Source organism: Melospiza melodia, unplaced genomic scaffold (genome assembly GCF_035770615.1).
Source record: "Melospiza melodia melodia isolate bMelMel2 unplaced genomic scaffold, bMelMel2.pri scaffold_32, whole genome shotgun sequence".
Lineage (NCBI taxonomy): Eukaryota > Metazoa > Chordata > Aves > Passeriformes > Passerellidae > Melospiza > Melospiza melodia.
This window is the reverse complement of record NW_026948638.1, coordinates 8,164,212-8,184,098: the sequence shown is the minus strand read 5'-3', so window position 1 is coordinate 8,184,098 and position 19,887 is coordinate 8,164,212. Positions and strand designations below refer to the sequence as shown.

Genomic DNA, 19,887 nt, shown 5'->3' with positions numbered 1-19,887 from the left:
CAACTAATATTAAACACAATAAAAAGCCCCAAACCAGTCATAAAAGCAATCCTAATACAACTCAACCACAACTTCCCCCACAAGTTATCAGCGGGTCAGGTGTAAATCCTTTCAATACTTCAATCCTCCCTCAACTAAAAAAAAAAAAAAAAACAACAAAAAACAAACAAACAAAAAACCATAAAACCATAAAAGTCAGTAAAAGGTTAAATCTCTCCCCCAAAAAGAAGAAAAAATACCTTTATCTTAAAATTAAAATCGTCTTATAAACTATAAAGAAAAAACTATTTTTCTTAATAACACATAAAACTATAAAAAATTCAAATAAATCAAAATATTTCAAATTAATCTAAGAAAAACCTGCATGTTAAATAAATAAATGTTAGAATAACTGTAATTTTACAAAAAGTTTAAACAGGGGGAAAAAAAGGTAATCCATTTTCCCCAAGAGAAGATCTCCATTGTCAGAGATAAAAATAATTTTAAAAGAAAATAATAAAGAAATTTACCTTGAAACAACTCATCTTTAAAACAATACCCCTTAATTTGACATGACTCATCAACAAGCTGTAAAAAAGCTTGTAGCAATAAAAACAACATCCCAATATAAAAGATCTCCAGACAACTGTTATCCATGACAAAACTAAGAACAAAAAACAACCTATTTTTTCCTCTTGTAAAAAAACCTCCATAACCTTAACAAGAAAAATTTCTCCCCACAGTAAACTAAAAAAATTCATTCTAGAAATAGTGAACTGAATAGCAATTATAGCAATTTCTAGTTTAGTTTCTTTACATTTTCAGTAAAATGAAAAAGATGTAAAGAAAAAAAAGTATTCTAAAAAATTTATTTTAATTCTTACTACCTTTCATTTATTTTACTTTTAATAAATTTTTATTTATACCCTTTTAAAATTTTAAGCCTACTATACCTTTCTTGTAATCCTATCTCACAACAAGATAAATACATAAATAATTAACCAGCACTAAAACCCAACATACTCATCAGTATATTAATTTGGAAATCTCAAGATTAGAAAGATCTATAATTAACAAACGAAAAGCACTACAGTGTCAAAAAAAACATTTTGCCAAAGTTTCTCTGATTTTCCAAAGTTGCCAGTAAAGCCTGTTTTGTTGTCTTGAGTTCCTGAGAATCTCCAGTTCGTATATCTCTAGGGAGTCCAACTCACAGTACACAAGCAATTGTAATTCTTTTCAAATGTCTCCTTGAGAGAATTGTTTGGGGTTTAGGGGTCAGGGCTTGTGTGTCCTGCTTGGCACAGCGCAGGCAGGGCTTTCCCAGCCACATTCCACACTCCATTTCCCAGCTGGAGCCGCTGGTGCCTCTGAGTTGTGCTGCCCCAGCCCCAGGGACGCTCTCCTTGTCTGCCCATTCCCCCACGGTCTCTGGGCAGGGATGGCCTCAGTGGGGGCTGCTGACATCCTCAGCAACTTGGAGGCTGCTGCTGAATTTTCCTGCTCCAGGGGCTTGTTCAGCCTTCAGCTCTTGAGTGCAGGAATTCAGTGTCCCAGGGCTCATTAACATTCAGAACACCTGAACAAGCCAAGCCTCTGGGGAAAATTTGATTTCAGTTTCCAAATCTTGTGTGGTTAAAAAGAGAGATTTCAGAAGTGCGTTCAACTGAATATGTTCTATTTAAAAATACTGTGAGAAAACATTTTTTTGGACCTGTTTAGTTTGTTTTTGTTTTTTTGTTTTTTTTTTTTTTCCCTGTTAATAGCAATCTCCACTTGACAATGAAACCAAGTACCTCCTCAAGCAGTTTGAAGATATAAAAATCAACACCATTCATGGCTGACAATCAATCAGACTCTGTCCCTGCCCCCACCCCACCATTTCCTCCATCCAAGCCCTGGCACTCAGAGCAGCCTTGTGCAAATCTGAGCTCCCTCCAGCCCAGGCTGCACCTGCAGCTTTCAGCTCCTTGGCTCCAACTCCCACCTGCTTTCCTTGGAGAAGGAGCTGCCCGAGACACAGAGGGATGTTCATTTCTTGCCAGCCAACAAAGCCAGGGGAAGGCACAGCTCCATCAAATGCAAAAGTCATTCTTCTCCCTGGCTCTGCCCTGCCCCTGATCCACAGAGCCTGTCCTGTCTCCTTCATCCCTGCATTGCCAGGGACTTTCTGGGACAAGGAAGCTCTGCTCTGGCTATGGAGGGAGGTGCCAGTGCAGCCCCTGCAGTGGGAACCACAACTCATCAGCTTTGTGTCCTTTGAGGGACCAGGAACTTGTGAGACTCAGAGGCACAGAAAGTTTCTTTTCATGGCCAACAGACCATAGTTGTACAGGACACAATTTAATAACAATCACGCTCTTCCATGAGCCATGTGCAACATCTCAGCAGCATCTGATGAGTCCATCATACACAAGTGATTTCCATACTAAAATTAATTTCAGACAAATGTGGTTCTGTGATAGATCTAAACACAATTCAGTTCTTGTATCAGGATGATTGTCCTGGAGTTGGAGAAAAACAGCTCAAACAATTACTGATTTTCAAAGCTGTCAGTGGTGGATGGAGAAGGGAAGTCAGGCTGCTCTTGGTGTTGAGGAAATGCTGAGACCAGCCTGACTCATTTCATCTGCTCATGCCCTGGCTGATCTCCCCTCCTTCCCCTTCCGCCCATTGGCTTTTGTCTCCCCTCAGCCCTGTGTGAAGAGCCTGGCTCTGTGTTCTCCATCCCCTCCTGGCTGGCACTGCCAGACTGGGATGAGGAGCCCCTCAGCCTTCCCTGCTCCGGGCTGGACCAGCCCAGCTCCCTCAGCCTCTGCTCACAGCCCAAGGGCTCCAGCCCCACCTTGGAGGCCCTTCCCAGACCCTGCTCCAGCTGCCAGACATCTTTCCTGCCCTGGGCAACCCAAACCAGGCCACTGTGACCTGGTGTCATGATCCATCTTTATGAACAGGTTTCATGATGGTTCATGATCTCAGAGTGCATAAGAACCGACATGGTACAAGGGGGTTTGCAGTGACAATGAAAACAAATGCACCTCTATTGAAATAACCCCAGCAAAAATGCGTTGGGGAGGAATCGGAGAAAAAAGGAAAAAATAAGGGAAAAGAGGGAGGAAAAAGAATGGGTATATGGCTACCAAACGCAGAATGGCGAAGTCCCTCGATGTCCAGCCAATGGAGTTCACCAGGTCATGTCCGGGTAAATATCAGACGTGCAGTCCATTTGGACTCTAGTTACACTCTTTTTTGATGGGGGAAAGGGAATAGAACTTTAAACTGGATCAAAGGTAGTCTATTGTATCTTTGGGGGAAAGAATGGTATTTAGAGAAAGGTACACACAGTCCATGTTCTCAGCAGTGGGCGAGAGCCATTGTCTTTGTGGTCCAGTGCTCACACCTGCAACATCCATCTTGCTTTGGTTAGCTTGCCTTTCCCACACACCTCCCCTGGGTTAGGGGTCTCAGTCCCAGTCCTTGGAAAGTGTGAGAGGGGGGCTTCTCACATAGGCATTTCATGTCTTGGTTTTTCTCTGGTGAAGAGGCTTCTTACATCTCAGTTTGTCGGTCACGGTGATTGCAAACAAGCGAGAGGGGTCTTCTTTGGAGGACCACCCAAAACTCAGGAGAAGTCTGGCCAGGCCGAGAGGTGGGGGAAAAATCCCAGAGCTATTGTTGCAAAAAGGGCAGAATGTCTTTCTCTTCTTTTCATTGAGCTCAGTTTAGCATACAGTAAACACACATGTGAAACAATAGCTTAGCAATGCTCTCAGGTCTCCGGGCCCTTAGCATGTGACTTTCTCCCACAGGGCCAGAGATTTAAGACAAGAGGGTCTTTTCTTCAGTGGTCCCCAATGACAATCATGAGGGAGATGAGGGAAATTTTGGACAGAGTCTCACACCCAGTTGCACCAGTTGTGTCCTTAGTCCCCTTAGCATGGTTCCAGTACCTTCCAGTTGATCCCAGTTGCTCCCAATGTGCCACATTTTCTTCTCAACATGGGCCCAGTAGCTTCTAGTACCCCCTAATCAGGATCCATTCACAAGCATTGCAATCCCAGTGGCTCCCAGGATGATCCCAGTTGCACCCAGTCACTCCCAGTATGACTACAACCACCCCCAGTATGATCCCAGTCACTCCCAGATCCTCCCAGGATGATTCCAGTCATGCTCAGAGTGACTCCCTGTCATTCCCAGTGTGGGCCCAGTTGCTCCCAGTCACCTCCAGCATGGTTTCAGTCAGAGCCAGTGCCTTTCCAGTCACTCCCAGTCTGGTTCCAGTAGGATCCCAGTCACTCTCAGATACTCCTAATGCTCTTCAAGTCACTCCCAGTATGATGCCTGTCAGTTCCAGTATGACCTCAGCATGGGCACAGCTGCTCCCATTATCATCCAGTGGGGTTCCAGTTGCCCCCATTTACCCCCACTGTGGTTTCAATCACTCCCAGCGTATCCCAGTTACTCCCATGAGGTTCCCAGTTAGTCCCAGTTGTCCTCAGTTGCTTCCAGCCTGATCCCAGTTGCTCACAGCCACTCCCAGTCACCCTCAGTGCAGTCCCAGTTGCTCCAAGTATGATCCAGTATGATCCCAGTTGACCCCAGCATGGTTCCAGTTGCTCCCTGTTCCTCCCAGTGTGATCCCAGTTGAACCCTGTTGTCCCTTCTATAGTCCCAGTCACTCCCCATGTGATCCCAGTCCCTGCCAGCATGATCCCAGTCATGCCCAGTTGCCCCCAGTGTAGACCCAGTCACTCCCACTCACTCCCAGTTGCCCCTACCATGGTCCCAGTTCTCCCTAGCATGGTCCCTCTTGTTCCCAGTCATTCCCAGTATGACTACAAACACTCCCAGCACATCCCAGTTGCCCTCAGCATGTCCATGGCTCTTCCCAGACACTCACAGTGATCCCAGTAAGGTGCTTGTTATCCCAGTATGTTCTCAGTCATGCCCAGCATATCCCAGTTGCCTCCAGCCTGCATCCAGTAATTCCCAGTTCCTCCAGTTTGCTTGCAGCACGATCCCAGTTTCTCTCAGTTGCTCCCAGTGGCCCAAAGTGTGATCCCAGTTGCTCCCTTTCAATACCAAGAGGAGCCTAAGAAGCTCCAGTATGATCCTTGTCACATGCCAGCACTCCCAGTATGGTCCCAGTATAATCCCAGTAACTTCCAATCACTCCCAGTATGGTCCCAGTTGCCTCCAGCTAGATCAACCCAGTCAGTCCCAGTATGATGCCATTTGCTGCCAGCGTGCTCCCAGTTGCTCCCAGTCAACCCCAGTATGGGGGATGATGTGCATGGTGTGTTCCCAGTCACTCTCAGACGCTTCCAGTATTAGTCCAGTCCCTCCCAGTATGACCCAAAGATGAGCCCAGTGTGCTCCCAGTCCCTGCCAGTATGAACCAGTTGTGCCCCACATGGTTCCAGTTGTTCCCTTTCACCCTCACTTTTGTTCCAGTCACTCCTAGTCTCTCCCAGTGTACCCCGGTTCCTTCCAGCACATTCCCAGTCACTCCCAGTTCCTTCCAGCATGATCCCATTTGCTCACAACCACTCCCAGTCAGCCTCAGTGTAGTGGCACTCACTGCCAGTATGATCCCAGTCACCTCCAGCATGACCCCAGTTCATCCCAGTATAAACCCAGTGGCTTCCAATCACCCCAGCACGCACCCAGTCACTACCAGTTCCTCCCAGTTGCTCCTTGCATGATCCCAGTTGCTCAGAGCTGCTCCTGGTCACCCTCAGAATGATCCCAGTCACTCCCAGTATATCCCATCTGTCCCCAATATGGTCTCAATTGCCCTCTGCAGGCTCCAACTCCATCCCAGTATGATCCCAGTATGATCCCAGTATGATCCCAGTATGATCCAGTCTTCCTCAGTGTGATCGCAGTCTGCCCCGGCATGGGCCCAGCTGCTCCCAGTATGAACCCCGTAGTATCCCAGTACAATTCCAGTCATTGGAGATGTTGATCTTTGACATCCCTGAAGGTCCCTTTTGGTCCTGAAACAGTCTTGCAGAATCCTGAAACTAAGAACTTCTAAAGAAAAATCACTAATAACTATTTTTAAAATCCATTGATAGTTATCAAACAATATTGAGAAAATTTCTGGAATGCTCTGGCCACTGTCCTTAATTGAATCACTTGGGCTGAGTCTGACTTGTGGCTTTCCCGTACTTTGAGCTGGTAGCTCTGGCCACCATTTTTTTTTTTTTTACCTGCACCACTGGGTGGGACAGAGTCCCTGGCCCCAGTCTGAGTGGGCAGACCAAGGACCCCAGACCTGGTCCACAGAACAGAGCCCCAGGCCTGGGTAGGGGGATCAAAGTCCCCAAACCTGGTGGTGAGCAGGCCAAATAGCCCAGACCTGGCCTGCAGGGCGGGGTCTTTGTTCTCACAGCCCACCCTCACCGTGCTGCCAGTGCCTCGGCAGCAGGACTGACCGAATGCTTTTTCCCTCTCCCCCCAGAAGCACCAGTGCACACTGGCAGCTGGGAAGGAGAAGCTTTCCCTGGGATCTCCATCCCGGATCTGCAGGCCTTCTTTCCCCAGAAAAAGTGAGCGATGCTCGCTGTCCACCCCCCCACCGAACCCCACGATTCACATTCCAGTGTTCCTGTTTTCTGCTCCTCAACATCACCCCCATCCCCTCCGGGCTTGTGGCCAGAGGCAGTGCCTCTGGGAGCCACATCCCCCATGCCACTGGCACCCATGAGGGGAGTCAGGCACCCCAAATCCCAGCGAAAAGCCCCTGACCAAACGTGAATCAGCCTATGAAAAATGTTCTGTCCCAGAAAAACACTGAGTTTGAAAGTTTTCAGCTGGGAGGCACAGACAGTTAGCAAATGAGCCGCGCCTCCCCTGAGGGACAGGCCAGCGTCCCCTTCTTCTCTCCCAGCTCCCACCACAGGGATGTTATAAATGAGAAGCCTGACTAGGCCAATATTCAAGCAGCAATTAATTAATTAATTAATTTATATGGTAAAGTAAGAGCAATACAGTGCTGGGTACAGTGGGGGATGTTTTCCCTCCAAAAGCACACCGATAGTTGAGGCTTACAGGTATTTATAGGGGTACTCAGCTTTCTCAGCAGTTTCTATTCCCAATATTTATGTCACAATTCTATACCTATTGTGATGTATTTTTTCTCAGGATGTATCCCAGAAAGGAGTATCCCCAGATGGTGGTGGTTCGATTTCCGAAAGAAGGAATTAATCTCCCAGATGGTGTGGTCAAGATTCCAGATGTGGGTCCAGCTTTTAATTGCAGAGACTATAAATCTCAAAACAGTGATGTCCAGCTTCCCTTGATCAAAACTATTATTCCTTGAGTTGATGTTCATCTTCCTTTCTCAAGCTGCTTTTCACTGTTTTGTTAGGATGTGAGATAAGCATGTTTCCTTTCATATATTCTAAAGCTATAGTTTCAAATACCCTTACTACAAGCAATATTCTAAAATTATACTTCAAAAGGTTATTACTGCAAAACTCTTTAAGGCTTAGCTACAAGCAGAAAGTTCCTGTCTAAAAGCAACATCCTTAACACTTTAATTCAAATGCTCCTAAGTCAACTTAAGACTTATAAAGGCTAATTACGAACAAAAGATAGGTTCAAAGGCCTTCTTTCATGCTTTACTTGCCTCAGTAATTATTAAAATTTGTCTTTATAACTGTCCCATGGTCGGTTTCCACCCATATTACAATCACAAATACCACGTTGCCAGTATGTACCTGACACGAAACACAGCTTTGTATTTCACAGGGGGGCACAGGGACGGCTCCTGTGAGAAGCTGCTGGAAGCTTCCACCATGTCTGGCACAGCCAATTCCTGGTGGCTTCAAAGATGGACCTGCTGCTGGCAAAGTCTGGGCCAGTTACAAATGGTGGCAATGCCTCTGCGATAACAGATTGGAAAAGAAATCAAAATAGAGATTGTGGGGCAGTTTTAACTCCAGCCAGAGGAGAGCAGAGGGAGAACATGTGAGAAGAACAACTCTGCAGACATCAAGGTCAGTGCAGAAGGAGAGGCAGGAGGTGCTCCAGGCCCTGGAGACCCAGGCACCCTGCAGGAGAGCCATGGAGAGAGGGGCCCTGCTCCCAGGCTGGAGCAGCCTGTCCCTGGAGGAATGCACCCCCTGGAAGAGTGACCCATGCTGCAGCAGTTTGGGAAGGACTGTTGGCCCTGGCATGGACTCACACTGCAGCAGTTTGCAGAGGGCTGCTGCCCCTGAAATGGACTCACATGGGAGAAGCTCCTGCAGAACTGTCTCCCTTGGGAGGGACCCACGGTGCAGCAGGGGAATCACTCCTCTCCCTGAGCAGGGGCAGAAGCCATGGGTGATGAACTGACCATAACCCCTATTCCCTGTCTCCCTGCACTGCTGGGGTGGGAGGCAGAGCTGGAAGGAGGGAGGTGAGTGGCTTATTTTATTTCCCCTTTTCCTGCTCTGACTTTGTTAGTAATAAGTGAATTTCACATCTCTAAGCTAAGCCGGTTTTTCCAGGACAGAATTTGATGAGTGATCTCGCCCAGTCCTTATCTCAACCCACAAACCCTTTATTAAATTTTCTTTGTCCAGCTGCAGAGGGGAGTGAGTGAACAGCCCACATGGATGCCTGGCATTTGGCCTGGGTCAACCCACGACACCTTGGTACCACAGGGTCACAATGGACCCTTGGTTCTATGGGGTCTCATTGGTTCCATCAGGCCCTGCAGGGACACGTAATTCAACAAGGCCCCAAAGTTTCACAGTGGTCTCCAGGATTCCATGAGGCCCTGCAATGTCAAAACGGACCTTTAGATCCATGGTGGCCACAGTGTCACAATGGGCTCTTTTGGTTCTACAGCTTCACAATGGCCCCTCAGTTCCATGTGTCCTGCACTGTTCCATGAATCCTTAGTTCCATGGGGTCCTGTAGGGTCACAATGGTCTCCTTGGTTTCAGGGTGCCACAGTTTCCATAATTTCCATGGTATCACATCTGCCCTTGGATCCCAAGAGGCCCCAGAGTGTGACAATTGGCCCCTTGCTTCCATGACACACTGTAGTGTCACAATGGTGTCCATGATTCCATCAGGCCCTGCAGTGTCACCATGGGCAGTTGGTTCAGTGACACTCCACAATGTCACCACAGCCCCATGGTTCCATAGAGCCCCACTGTGTCACTGGCGTCTCTTTGGTTCCAAGGCTCAGAAGTGCCAGAGTGACCCTTTGGTTCCACCAAGCCTTGAAGTTTCAAAATGGTCTCCATGGTTTCATGAGTACCCCCTGTGTCACAAGAGACTCTTGGTTCCCTGAAGTTCTCAAGTGTCACAATGGGCCCTTGGTTCCATGAGGTTTGGTAGAATCACAATTGACTCCTGGGTTCCATGAAGCCCTGCAGTGTCACAATGCCCATGGTTCCATGAGTGTCCATGGTGTCACCACGGTCTCCTTGGATCCCCAGTATCACCATGGTCTCCTTGTTACCAACCAGGCCTTGTAACAAGAGACAGTGAGCCATTTTGGGCCTTAGATGAAAGGCTGCAGAACCCATGGTTGTGAGGCTGTGTCACTGATAAGAAACAAAAACCACCTGAATCTGAGTGCCAAATATCATCTCAAGTACCTTCCATCCCAGCCTCAACAGAGGTAGAAAATACAAACAGGGGTTCTCCAGTAAATCAAAAACAGGGATCATATTTGGAATGCAGGCAAAATGCATTCAAGTGCATTCGAATGCACTCGCTATGATGGGGAGGTGATGATCCCCTATTCCAAGAATGAACTTAGGAAGGCCAGACTATTGAAGGAATTACAGAGAGCCACAATATAAGAAAGGCAGGTGGCACAGGTAATTCTGGGATAGGGAGACCGGAAAGCAAGAGCAGATGAACCAGCGCAGTTGCCACCAAGAAGATCACGTTCACATGCTGTGGGCAGCCACCCCATCAGGCCGTGTCACGATCCCCTGGTACAAGGGGGGTCACGATGGTTTGTTTCACTGATCTCAGGGTCCAAAGACACACAGCAGGGGACTTTCAGTATTAACCAAAACAAATGCACCTTTTATTGAGTGCCCACAGCAGATGCAACACAAGGATTAGAAAGGAGATAAAGGACAGAGAGACAGAGAAAAGGAGCGGGGGAATGGCTGCCAACAGAGAGATGAAATCCTCGTGGTCTGACCAATAGATCCATCTGGTCACATCAGGGAGAGTCTCAAAGTCTTTGGTTAACTCAGGGCTCTTTTATAATCTACCGCCGGGAGGGGAGCAGGACGGCACATGGAGGGAACAGTGGAGAATAAATCCATTGGGAACAGGCACAGACAGTCCAGTTCTGAACAGCACAAACCGGTGCCAGCAGTGAGCAGGGCCCGTTGTTTCAGGACGGGCTCCTATAGGAAACCTCTCGCTTCCTATGGCAGACATCCCGCTCCAGTCAGGCCAGCACCCCTGGGTTAGAATTTGAAGGGTCTCATTCTCAGTCCTTGGGGAGGGCTTCAATCTCCATCCTTGATGGCGGCTGTGAGGCAGATGAGGGATCTTGGACTGTCGCTTACAGACTGACATCCCAAAACATAGTAGTAATTATGCATTTCCCCTTAAAAATATAATTTATGGAATTAGGAAAATGAAATTATTTTTCTTATTTATAATAGGATTATTCTATATTTGTAATACGAAATTTTAATATTTATATTTAAAAATCCACAGCATTTTAGCAAGCAAAAAATTTATTGGTCATTAGTTCTAAGTAACACAATCCCCAACATTAATTCATTGAGAAGTGTGGCTATTGATTTTTCCTTCTTTATGCTAATCAGTCCTATTTTAATCCTTTTGTTATCTTTTTTATCATTTTCACAGACAGGATAAAAGGGGCCACTTTGGGGTCCGTGGAGACATTTCTGGGGCACATTTGGGGCAGTTTTGGGTCTGAGGAGGGAATTCAGAGAGAACTTGAGTGTCTGGAGGAAAACGGGGGAGCCGGTGGGCTCTTGGAGGGGCACTCAGAGATTCCGAGGGACAGTTCAGGGTCCGGGGCAGCAGTTGGGGGTCCAGGGGGGCGTTTTGAGCTCAGGGAGGGGAATTTGGGGCCCTTCGGGGTCCGGGCGGGCCCTTGGGGGGCTCTGACAGGGCTCGCTGGGGCGCGGGGGCTGATGGGAGTTGTAGGCGAAGAGGGCTACTGCAGTTTAACTGGGCCGTGGAGCATCACGGGAGTTTGAGGCGCAGCTGCAATGGCTCTCAGTGGGGCGCGGGGTATAACAGGAGATAAAGTCCCGGCTGGAACAGCACTGGGCATGAGCCACAGAGCATGACGGGAGCTGAAGTCCCGGAAGTGGCTCCAACGCTTTGTTTGGGGGTCTGGGAAGGCGCTTGGCGGACACTTCTGCATCCGAGCCGCGACTTGAGATCCTCGGGTGAACGTAAACAGTTCGGGAGCGCTTGGGGGGAGCTCAGGGAGCTCTAACTGGGCTCTTTAGGGGGAGGGCACGGCAGGAATTTAAGGCGCGGGACTGTGTTCCGAGGGGCTCTGGTGCAACGGTGGAAGAGAGGAGATGAATTTCCAGAAGCGGCTGTACCAGGCATCTGTGGGGTTAGGAGCACTCAGGGGGTCTGGGGACGCTTTTGGGGGGTCCCAAATGGGCACGGAGGGGGCACTGAGGGATCGTGGAGGGTCTGGGGGACTGGGGGACACTTACGGGACAAAGGGGTGGTGGATCCCTGGGTTCTGTGGAGCGCGGGGCATGACGGGCGTTGTAGTCCCGGCTCCAATGGGGCTCAATCGGGCCGCGGGGCATGACGGGAGGTTTGGCTACCATAGGCACCGTCCCCGAGTCTCTGATCTCTGGCGCTGATTGGCTGCTCGCGGTGATAGGCGGGAGTCCCGGCAAATGAGATGGGGTGGAAGCGGGAACAGCCCATTCAACTTATCCAGTCCCTCCCAGTACAGCCCAGTTCATCCCCAGCACAGACCAGTACAATCCCAGTACAGCCCTGTTTATCCGAAGTAGAACCCAGTACGAGCCCAGTGCCCCTCCAATCCCTCCCAGTACAGCCCAGTCCCTCCCAGTACACCTGAGTTTATTCCAAGTCCCTCCCAGTTCATCCCAATGTCATCCACAGGATGCCCCAGTGTCCCCAGTCTTCTCCGCGATGGCCCCAGTGTCCCCAGTATGTCCCAGTCCTCCCTAGTGTCACTCCCAGTATGTCCCAGTGTCTCCCACAGCGTTCCAGTGTTCCTCAGTATGTCCCAGTCCTCCCCAGTGTTTCCAAGGACAGTTTCATTTCTCACGGTGGCCGTGGCAGCCAAACCCAGCAGTGGGGTCAGTGCAGTGCCCATGGCCACAGCCCCTTGCAGGGGCCCAGTGCAGCTTGGGCTGATGATCCACCCTCACAGCTGGCCCAGGGCAGCTCTGCAGTGCCTTTGGTGGCACCTGGGGCTGGCACACACCTGAGCAGTGTGTCTGTTTGCAGTGGGAAACTCAGCAGTTTGAGATTGCTGCAAAAAGTACAAAAAGTGAAAACCCCTCTTAGGCTGGGTGCAGCCAGCTCTGCAAGCACAGCAGGGCCCAGAGCAGTGAGGACAGACAGGATGGGGCTGGGCAATGTGGAGCAAGGTTGTCCACACTGGGTCAGAGCTCCAGGCACAGCTTCTGTGAGCAGGCCAGAGCTGCTGAGGAGAGACCCTGGGTCAATATCAATCACAGAATGCTGCAATCACCTCTGCTCTAAAGAGAAATTTAATAAAAGACACCCTTTAAAATAGGAATGTATATTTTATTACTGCTCTTTGAAATCTTTTTCCATAACTGGACTAGGAAAACTTTAATGACCCTCTCAGGCTTTGGTGTTGTTTACATCATGTTTACATAATAATGAGCTTCATACATATTGCAAAAGTTGAGCTCAGGATTGGTCAGCTTACATATCAGCACCTACGCCTACTTCTACATTCCTATGGTTCTACTTTTGATACTTTCTACATATTCTTAGGATATATTCAGGACTAATCTCTACTCCCTATCCTCATGTTGCAGCAAGGTCGCTGCTGACTCTTCCTTTCAGCTTGCTGACTGCTGACATTTCTCCTTCAGCTTAACCAGTGGCATTATATCAGTGTGGCCTTTCTCAGCTAACCAATTATTAATAATACTCTCCACAAGGAAGTCTGTGATAACCTAAGTGAATCAGACTGTTGGTGTAATTTCACCTTGATACAGCCTGTAGAAGTGACCTGCCTTTGAGCTTGAGTTGCTATCAGACTTTCATTTGAATTCAAAGCAGACACTGCACCTTTTACCACAGCAGGGCCTTATACACCCCATACTAGTTCGACTCAACCCAAACTTGAACCCAAAGTGCATGAAATAGGCCCCTACGTAGTAAAGAATGCGAGTGAAGAACAGCTATTATTCAATCCAGAATGGTCTCTCAAATGTGTAGAGTTGATAATGCAAATTAACATCTCAAAAATCCAACCAGCCTGCCCATCCTTCCTAAAAACTTCCTTTGAGGGCTGGACAACATGGTTACAAAAGCAGGCATATCTCAGGAGCAGAACAAGAAAGGAAGGAGCCAGCTCTCCTGGTGCCTAAAACCAGGAACACCAAGAAATCAGTTTCCTTAGGTCATTTTCCAAGCTGGTTGGCTGAACACCCAGGCAATGGCTGGTAAAGGATGCTGAACTGCAGGTGGTTAATTAACCTAAGCAAGGAAGGTGATTTTCTTTATTTATAGCTATCCCTTTTCCTACTGAGATTTGGATCAGTGATTTTCCCAGTCTGAGGCAATTGGATTCTGCTTAAAAAAGGTAGAGAGAGAGACCCCCCCTCAGAGCTCAGCAGCAGGCTGTAGGATTTTGAGCATCACAAACCTGATCCCAGTTTCTTCTGAGGCACTGCAATGAATTTAGGCTCTTCTCTCAGATTTCCCCTTCATTATTTACTTGAGGCTTGGACTTGCCCTGAACACAGTCCACAGCTTATCTTAGCTAGGGGCAAGGTGGGTGAAGTTTTATAGGCCAGGAGAGACATTCCTGCTTGCCACACATCTGGGAAATCAGGTGCTTTAATCAGGATGGGGAAGGAGAGGTTAGATTCCCTGAGGTCTCTACATTTCAGAACAAACATCTGCTTCAAGTATGACCTAAACCTCTGTCAGATACACTTGTGAAGTGTGTCTGAATTTGCAGTGTGAGCCCAGCACATCCCTCTGGCGGGGAGGGAGGGTCATAGACAGAAAGCAGTTCCTGTTCCCCATAATAAACATCTAACTGGCATATTAGGGACAAGATTAGGAGTTTTAAATGGAATTGATTCAGAAATACTGATGAATAAACTGGCCACTGCAGCAGGTAGCCTAACAAAATTGAAGCAAACCTTACAGTCATCTCCATTGGCATTAGGAACTAGCCGGTGGCAGATTTCAAAAGTACTGTCAAAGTGGGAAACGGCCAGGGACCAAGACCACAAGCTGATAGTAGAAGCACTTAGTACAGTTCAAGATAATGTGTCTTTAGCTTTCAGTTGTATACAAGCACAGTTATGGATGCAGGCAACAGCAGCTCTGATCATACGGGAAGGGGGTGAAGGTAATTTTCCAGCTGAAATTCGGAAAATTATGTGGGACAATGCAATTGATTTTGAAAGAAAGTTTCAATCCTGGTGGACTATGGTGAATTTCACCTATGATCAGGTTTCTAATGTGGCCACTGCCTTTGTGCTTACCATACATAATGCCACTGTTTGTTATCCATCCCATCGTGGCTCTAGGATTAAACCATGAAAAAACAATACTCTACCCTTCAGAACATAGAGTGTGGGCACGAAAGATGAATGAAAAGTGGCAGACAGTAAACTTGGAATCCTGCATTACTAGAGAACAGATGGGATTCATTTGTGAAAGCAATACTATTAATGCTCAGGATGTGTGTTTGGACACTGAACAGAGTATTTGTCACTTTGAAATTCATCCAGTCACTGACCAGAGAACTGTGCTCGTATATACTGGAAAAGGGTGTGTGTGTCTGAGGACTGCCTGTGCTGCAGTAAAAATTGATAGCAATGATGTTATTCTGTCTAGTAGAAATCATTCTAACTTCTGTATTTGTAATTTTGTTAAGATTATCGGGTGTGATTTTTAGTACTTGGCCCCAGTGACATCCCACCAGCTGATTAAAGCTAACTGCACGATGTATCACAGACTACCACCTACCCCTATTGGGATGAACCTTACATTAGTGAAACAATTAATTAAGCACCAAGACCTATTGGAGATCTTGAAGGAAATCCAAGAAAATGGAAAGAAAACCCTAATTACAGTCCAACATGATACAAAGGAGATAACCAGAGTTCTACAAAGAATAAAAAAAAATATGGATTATCATTGGTGGGATGTGATCTTTGGGTGGTCACAAACTGCAAATGGAATCTTTAATAAGTTGTGCCACCCCATTGTAGTTTTACTAATATTAGTTGGGATAAGCTTAGGATTATCTATTATATTGTTAATTTGGGACAGGAGAATGCTACAACGAATAGCTGTACTAATATCTTTGTCAAACGTACATGGTGAAGCGTTAAAAGACACTTTCTGTCATGAAGGTTTTCATTAAGAAAAAAAATTTACTTATTTCCTAGGAAAGGGGGGGAATGAGACAGAGTAAAGATCCATTCTGAATTAGGTGAAGTGTCTAAGAAAGGTGAAAAATCTGTGAGGCCAAAGCTGAAGGAAAAACTCGCATGCCGAGACAGCAAGGAGACAGAGAAAGAAAAACAGAAAAGACCACAAGGTCCATTTGCCCCCGACTTAGAAATTCCTTTGATAAAGAAGAACTGGTGCTAAATGTCACGTGGAATGAATATGTATGAACTTATTGTGAAACTGTATGCATATGCATTTGGAAGGGGGATAAAAGAAGACAAGACCTGAGGTCTTCAGAGGTACGCATGCCTTTTTGGGGGACTTGCGTCCGGCACGCGTTGTAATAAAAGCATACCGGGCTTTACAACTTTTACAAAGTTGTGAGGTTTCTTCTTTTCTCCGCAAAACAACCATGGGGCCATTGTGACACTCTGGGGCCCCATGGAACCAAGGGGCCACTGTGAAACTGTGGCACCAATGAGAACATTGTGACACTGTGAAGCCCCGTGGAATCAAGGAGTCCATTGTCAAATATTGGGGCCCTATGGCCAGTGGGGGGCCAGTGTGACAGTGCAGGGCCTGGTGTACCAAGGAGGCAATTGTGACAATGAGAGGCCTCATGGAACCAAGGACATCTTTGCAGATGACACCAAGGTGGGTGTGAGTGTTGATTCTGTGGGAGCATAGCAGGGCTCTGCACAGGGAACTGGACAGGTGGATCTAGGGGGTGAATCCAACAAGGTGAGGTTTAAAAAGACCAAGTGCCGAGTTCTGCACTTTGGCCACAACAACCCCTGCAGTGCTACAGGCTGGGGACATAATGGCTGGGCAGCAGCCAGGCAGAAAGGGACCTGCAGGGAGTGATGGACAGCAGGCTGGACATGAGGCAGCAGTGTGCCCAGGTGGCCAAGAAGGCCAATGGCTCCTGGCTGGATCAGGAATGGTGTGGCCAGCAGGAGCAGAGCTGCTGTGCCAGCACTGATCTGCCCCCAGCTCTGCACACAGACATTGCTGCTGCAGCTCCAGAGAAGGGAACACAAGGGCATCTATGCAAAAAAACTTTGCTGGGAAATCCTTTAGTTCCTTTAAAGCCACAAGAGCGCCGCCCCTCATTGACACAGTCTCTGGCCACAGGGAAGTTGGAGAGAAACAAAATGAGAAAAGGCAAAAACAATGACATTCCTTTGTGGGCAATATGAAAAACTAATACAAAGGAAAAAAAGAACAAACCACAACCAAAGCAACAAGAAGTATGAAAGATGTCTTTTAGTAGAAGTGATTGGCAGAAATTGGCCAGCATTTTAATGTTCCTGAATGCATCCAGCCATCAGTCTCCACACTGCAGCCTTGAGCTCCTGGTTCCTCAGGCTGTAGATGAGGGGGTTCAGGGCTGGAGGCACCACCGAGTACAGAACTGAAAGGGCCAGATCCAGGGATGGGGGCGAGACTGAGGGGGGCTTCAGGTGAGCAAAGACACTAGTGCTGAGGAACAGGGAGAGCACAGCCAGGTGAGGGAGGCAGGTGGAAAAGGCTTTGTGCCGTCCCTGCTCAGAGGGGATCCTCAGCACAGCCCTGAAGATCTGCACATAGGAGAAAACAATGAACACAAAACAACCCAAACCTAAAGAGGAACTACCAACAATGAGCCCCAGTTTCCTCAGTTTGGACTGTGAGCAGGAGAGCTTGAGGATCTGTGGGATTTCACAGAAGAACTGGCCCACGGCATTGCCATGGCACAGGGGCAGGGAAAATGTATTGGACGTGAGTAGCAGAGCATTGAGAAAGGCACTGGCCCAGGCAGCTGCTGCCATGTGGGCACAAGCTCTGCTGCCCAGGAGGGTCCCATAGTGCAGGGGTTTGCAGATGGACACGTAGCGATCATAGCACATGATGGTCAGGAGGAAAAACTCTGCTGAGATGAAGAACAGAAAGAAAAAGAGCTGTGCAGCACATCCAGTGTAGGAGATGTCCCTGGTGTCCCAGAGGGAATTGTGCATGGCTTTGGGGACAGTGGTGCAGATGGAGCCCAGGTCGCTGAGGGCCAGGTTGAGCAGGAAGAAGAACACGGGCGTGTGCAGGTGGTGGCCGCAGGCTATGGCGCTGATGATGAGGCCGTTGCCCAGGAGGGCAGCCAGGGAGATGCCCAGCAAGAGGCAGAAGTGCTGGAGCTGCAGCTGATGTGTGTCTGCCAGTGCCAGCAGGAGGAAGTGCCTGATGGAGCTGCTGTTGGACATTTGCTGGGGCTGCACGTGGGGACCTGTTCATGGATAAAGGACAGTGACAAGTCAGGAGAGGCTGCTTGGAGCCAAACCTGGTCCATTCCCTGCAGACAGTCCCTACAGCTGGGACTCACTCACCCCCCTTCCTGCTCTGGGGGGAACCTTTGCAATCAGAGCACAGTCACACTCCCAGGTCACCCTGGGATAAACCAGCCCCTTCCCAGATCATAGGATCCCTGAATGTCTCACCCTCTCTAAAGGTTTCTGGGTAAGGTCTCAGCACCCCCTTGTGCCAAGGATACTCACGGCTCCCTTGGCAAACCCAACAGCATTTCCTCAGCTGTGGCACCTCTGCCCTTCCCCGTGGGACATTCAGGGAACTCCCAGAGGCTCTGGCACAGATTTGCACCCAGGAGGGCAGCTCAGAGCTTGGAAGGGCACAGCAAGGAGACCCCTGGCTGTGCCCATGATGGGATCTCAGGGAGGGGGCTCAGCTCATTCCTCTTTCCCATGGACTGCTTTGCCCACAGCCCCACAGGTGCCAGGGAAGCTCGGACACCCCATTCCCATGGACAGCCCTGCCTGGCAGGAATGCTAAGGGCAGTGCCTGACTCAGCTGCTGCAAATGCCAGAGCCTCCCTGAGAGCAGCAGGTAACAGGGTCAATATCAGGGCAGTGCAGAACCAAGAGAAGATGTTGTGGTGCTGTGCCTGAGAGGCCAGGGTAGAGACAGCCGGGCACTCAGGACAGTGTTCCCCTGCCCAGCTGTGCCTGGCACCTCCCACACACCAACCATGCCCTCCTGCCCCCAGCTCTGCTCTCTTCAGCCCCCTCTCCTTCCCTGAGCCTCTCCCTGGGCCTGCACATTCCCTCCTGAGAGGAGCCTTGTCCCTTGCCAGCGCTCACAGAGTCCATCCCAGCCTGTGTGCCCTGGCTGGGCCCTACAGAAATCTGCCTGTGTGCAGGGCCCAGGCTGGGGCAGGCTCTGTGTGCAGCTGGGCAAGGGCAGCTCAGGAGAGCCCTGCTGGGCCCTGCAGAGGTGATGCTGCTGCTGTCCAGGGCTGAGGAGTGGCTGAGGGCCTTTGGGAGGCTCCCAGCAGAGAGACGGACCACCCAAAGTTACAGTTCTGGAGTCCCCGTAAATGTTCAAACATTCCTTTGATGATCCTGTGTGTCCCTTTCAACTCAGAATGTTCTGTGATTCTGGGATTACAATTTCTGTTCTGCTTCTCTCATCCCCCTGTTGTCTATAATCCAAAGAGAAAAAAAAACCCCTTGCAGCAGTGTTAGAACAGTAAAGTAAAGTAAAAGCCAGACACTTATTGGAAGATTCCAGGTGTCCCAGTGGGAAAGGGCACACCCACCTCCCGATTTCAACAATTTATTAAGGTTGATAATGAGGATATTTAACAGGAGCATCCAAAAGGAGATTCAGTTTCCCTAGTTACACACCCCTGGGTCAACCCATTGGAGTAGCTCCAAAGGCTTCTTTGCCTTCACTTTTTATAATGACTGCTCATATTCTGATCATTCTCAAAACCCAAAATGCTCCTATATGTCCTGTTCTTAGAAGACTATATAGTATTTCAGGACTATATAAAAGAATAGGACTATACAGCATTTTACGAATATATTTAGACAGTCAGGTTATTAAGAGAAAGATAAGGAAACATACTAGATTTAATTCAGGATTAAAGCTATATAAGAATATAATAGTGGTTCATTACAGTTAAGAGTTTAGTAGAGTTAAGTAAGGATTATAGAATTGTAACTATATAATAGTAATTTAGAGAGCTATGAATATATAAAAATGTAAAAAGTACAAAAATCTTTTTGTCACCACCCCAACATTCCCATCTTTCTCTAAGTAGGAAATTGAAAACACTCTCAGGAAAGCTCCTGACCTTTCCAGCAATCCCTGGCTTACCTTCTTTGGGAAGTGTCCTCCGGAGCTGTGCCCAGGCAGGTCTGGAGCTGGGAACAGCCCTGCCCCACCCAGCCTCTCTCAGCAGCAGCCCCTGCCCTGCTCAGGGTGGCTCCTTCCCCCCACAGCTTCTCTCCA

At 48.3% G+C, this 19,887-nt stretch overlaps 1 protein-coding gene across 1 annotated transcript; it reads right to left on the bottom strand.

Annotated features, from left to right (window-relative positions):
• Positions 1-16,907: 16,907 nt before the first annotated feature.
• Positions 16,908-17,840, bottom strand: LOC134434172 (olfactory receptor 14A16-like). Its single transcript, XM_063182852.1, has one exon. The coding sequence runs from the start codon at positions 17,838-17,840 to the stop codon at positions 16,908-16,910; it is 933 nt and encodes a 310-aa protein (XP_063038922.1).
• Between the last annotated feature and the right edge of the window lie 2,047 nt (positions 17,841-19,887).